Below are 3996 nucleotides of genomic sequence, written 5' to 3'. Positions count from 1 at the left end.
AATCTATTTTTCTTGCTGCTGCTGCTGCTGCTGCTGCGGCCGAAGACATTTGCTGCAGCAGCAGCAGCAGCAGCAGCAACACCGCTGTGCTGCACCAGACCATTCGTTTCTTTTTACCCCTCGTGTCTTCTCTCTTTTTGCTTCTTTACTTAATTAATTATTATTTAATTTATTTATTATTATTTAATTTATATTTATTATTTATTATTTATTTATTTTATATATTTATTTATTTATATATAAATATAAATAGCCATTATAAGTGCTTACAAACCCTCGATTGTTTATAATAGATAAACCCCCCTCTGCTGCTCGACGGCTAGGGTTTAGGGTTTAGGGTTTAGGGTTTATGCTAAACCGTAGAGGGAGCAGCAGCAGCTGTTGCAGCAGCAGCAGCATCAACAACACGCGTAATTGGCAGCCACTTAGAGTCCCCCAGTTCGCCTACCTAGGGTTTAGGGTTTAGGGTTTAGGGTTTGTATAGGTCCTATAGTTTAATTTTTGTTATTCGTTGGGTAATTCTAGTACCTGTTGTTCTAGGGTTTAGGGTTTAGGGTTTAGGGTTTAGGGTTTTCTATGGTTTATGTTCGTTTCCCTAGTGATTCACGTATAACGAGGAAGACGAATAAGATAGAGAAAAAGCTGCTGCTGCTGCTGCTTCTGCTGCTGCTGCTGCTTCTGCTGCTGCTGGTGCTCCTGCTGCTACTATATGAGGTGTATATACTCCAATATATAAACTGCATGCGTGATCCTTGTATAGTGTATAGTAATGTTATGACGGTCAACATATAATGCATGCATGCATGCATTATAAAATATTATTTATTTTCTTTCTTCTCTTCTTTATAGAGGGAAACAGTTACGGTCTCTACCATTAAGGTAATAAAAGGATTGTTGCTGCTCTTTGTCTCTCTCTGTCTGTATCTTCTTCGTTGTTGGGTCTAGGGTTTGGGGTTTAGGGTTTAGGGTTTAGGGTTTAGGGTGACCTCCCTGCCCCCCTTTGCCCTGTTAAAGGGCTTTAATCACATACTGTCCCTAATGTTGATGGCATGGCCTATCTACGCTGCTGCTGCTGCTGCTGCTGCTGATGCTGCTGCTGCTGATGCTGCTGCTGCTGATGCTGCTGCTGCTGCTGATGTCGTCGTCTGCTGCTGGGTCAGTGTCTTGCTGCTGATGGCAGGTGGCAACAATCTATACAAGGCATATCCGTACGACGCCATAGGAGACAGGGAGAGACAGAAAGAGAGACAGAAAGAGAGACAGAAAGAGAGACAGAAAGGGAGACAGAAAGAGGGACAGAGAGAGACAGAGAGAGACAGAGAGAGGCAGAAAGCGAGACAGAGAGAGACAGAGAGAGAGACCCTCCTTGCCTTGTGTGTCTCTCCCCATCTGTCTGTTGTAGGTAATTAGTTTTATGCCTTCTGCATGCATGCAGTCAGGGCATATAGGGCACAGCAGTTTTTCTTTTTGTCTCCATTTTTATTCTTTATTTATTCCTACTTAGTATCCATTTCTTTCTTCCTTGTTAATAATATATACATAAGCTATCTCCTTAGTACATATAGTTGTCTCCTTAATCTCCCTATAGTGGTATGAAAAAAGGCTTCTTCTGCTACTTGGAGGAAACAGGAGACAGAAGGAGACAGGAGGAGGCAGAAGGAGGCAGAAGAGGACAAGAAGGAGACAGGAGGGGACAGGATGAGGCAAAAGGGGGCAGAAGAGGACAAGAAGGAGACAGGAGACAAGGGGACACCGCCCGTGGATACGGAGCGTCTCCTCCGAGTGGCATTATATTTGGCATTCCTATCGATTGATGAATCGCCAATTCTTTGCGTTTACAAGGTGGGGTTGCTCCCCGCCACCCCGACCCCTAGGGCCTCCAAAGGGCCCCTTTGGGGCACCTTGATGAAGGCCGTTGCATGCATGCGCGGGGTGTACATATTCAGACAGCCTTTTGTAGGTGTCTCTGCATGCAGCAACAGCAGCAGGAGCAGCAGCTAACCACTGGCCCCGTTGCAGCGGTAGCAGGATCAACAGCAACAATAGCAGCAGCAGCCAACACCAGCAAATGCAGCAGCAGCAGCAGCAACAGCAGCAGAAGGAGGACCTTTATCTCCCTGATTAACTGCAGTAATTAAATACATATCTTATATTTAGTCAAATTAGCCCACAACCATATACCCCGAGGGTTTAGGGTTTAGGGTTTAGGGTTTAGGGTTTAGGGTTTGGGGTCACTATGAGTTAATTGAGTTAAATATTTTTATTATAACTAAATAAATATAAAAATATTAATTATAATTATTTTATTTATTTAATTTCCTTTTATTTCTTTAAAAGGATGGGGGCCCCGTGAGAGTTTGGGGGGCCCCCTTTAGGGTTCAGGGGGGCCCCCCTAGAGGTTTTGGGGGGCCCCCTGCTGTGTGCCATAGTACCTATACCTTAAAAGAAGAGGGGAGACTTTGTATAATAAATATTTTCCTTATAAATTATAAACCCTAAACCCTAAACCCTAATTTATTTCCTTTCTCTGCCCTTCCCCCTACTCCCTCTACCTAGTACAGCCGCCGCACAAGGGTTTAGGGTTTAGGTTTTAGGGTTTAGGGTTTAGACCCTGAGACCCTCCTCTTGTGTTTCCTCATATCCTTTTCCTTTCCCTCTAAAACCCTTGAGGGTCCCCACCACTCCTAAACCCTAAACCCTAAACCCTAGCGTAGTCAAGGGGCCCCCTCAGTAAGAGAAACTAAAACCCCTGGGGCCCCCACAAAAGAAGACATATTAAGGCCTAGGGTTTAGGGTTTAGGGTTTAGGGTTTAGGGTTAGAAGATGGATGAGATAGTTGAGCAAGACGACCACCAAAATGATAAGGAAAAATTTGTAAGAAAACCCTAAACCCTAAACCCTAATATCTAAACCCTAAACCCTAAACCCTTTCTTGCGTTGTGGCCTCTTTATTAGTTCTGAGGGTTTAGAGGATATTGTTGAGGACTGAGGGTTGCATGATATATTTCATGAATAATAAAATTTATTGTTTAGTGTTTAGTGTTTAGTGTTTAGGGTTTAGGGTTTAGGGTTTAGGGTTTAGGGTTTTGGGGTGTATACGCAGATGGATACATTATTAAGCTCTTTAGGGGCGGCATTTTCTGATTTAAATTCTGTTGTATCTGAACAATTAAATGAAGACTTTGCCCTAAGGAACCATCTACCCTTGTACGCGTAACTGTCTCCTTTTTTGTCTCCTTTTTTGTCTCCTTTTTTGTCTCCTTTTTTGTCTCCTTTTTTGTCTCCTTGTTGTATCTGAGCAATTAAATGAAGACTTTGCCCTAAGGAATCATTTACCTTTGTAGGCATAACTGTCTCCTTTTTTATTTATTGTCTCCTTTTTTTATTAACTGTCTCCTTTTTTATTTACTGTCTCCTTTTTTTTATTAACTGTCTCCTTTTTGTCTCCTTTTTTGTCTCCTTATTAAGTGTCTCCTTTTTGTCTCCTTTTGTGTCTCCTTTTTGTCTCCTTTTTGTCTCCTTTTTGCCTCTTTTTTTGTCTCCTTATTAAGTGTCTCCTTATCTGTCTCCTTTTTGTCTCCTTTTTGTCTCCTTTTTGTCTCCTTTTTGTCTCTTGTTTTGTCTCCTTTTTTGTCTCCTTTTTTGTCTTAATTAAATAAATAAATAAATAAATAAATAAATAAATAAATAAATAAATAAATAAATATAATTAATGAATGTGTCTCCTTATTATGCATGCATGCATGCAGTAATAAATTATTATGTGATTGGCAATCAATAGTAACATGTATACAATCCTTAGATATAATAAGAAGCAAAGAGGAGACACTTTTATCTTGTTATTTAGTGTCTCCTTTTTATTCTCTTCCTCCTAATCCTTTTACTGGACAACCTGAGGATATTGATTGTTGTACGTTTTTTTTTTATTTAATTAATTAATTAATTAATTAATTAATTAATTATATTTATTTATTTATTTATTTATTTATTTATTTT

General features: G+C 40.3%; 1 protein-coding gene across 1 annotated transcript; it reads left to right on the top strand.

Annotated features, from left to right (window-relative positions):
- Window positions 1-1698: 1698 nt before the first annotated feature.
- On the top strand, window positions 1699-3217 carry EMWEY_00048390 (hypothetical protein, conserved; the record flags this gene model as incomplete). The annotated part of the gene is made up of 3 exons (XM_013477264.1): window positions 1699-1842; window positions 2821-2874; window positions 3104-3217. 3 exons carry the CDS (start codon window positions 1699-1701, stop codon window positions 3215-3217), a joined length of 312 nt encoding a protein of 103 aa, XP_013332718.1.
- Window positions 3218-3996: the final 779 nt, after the last annotated feature.

This window comes from Eimeria maxima, genomic scaffold, assembly GCF_000499605.1.
Source record: "Eimeria maxima Weybridge genomic scaffold, Emw_scaff1087, whole genome shotgun sequence".
Lineage (NCBI taxonomy): Eukaryota > Apicomplexa > Conoidasida > Eucoccidiorida > Eimeriidae > Eimeria > Eimeria maxima.
Note: the sequence above shows the minus strand (reverse complement) of the source record. Positions and strands in the feature narration are given on the sequence as shown.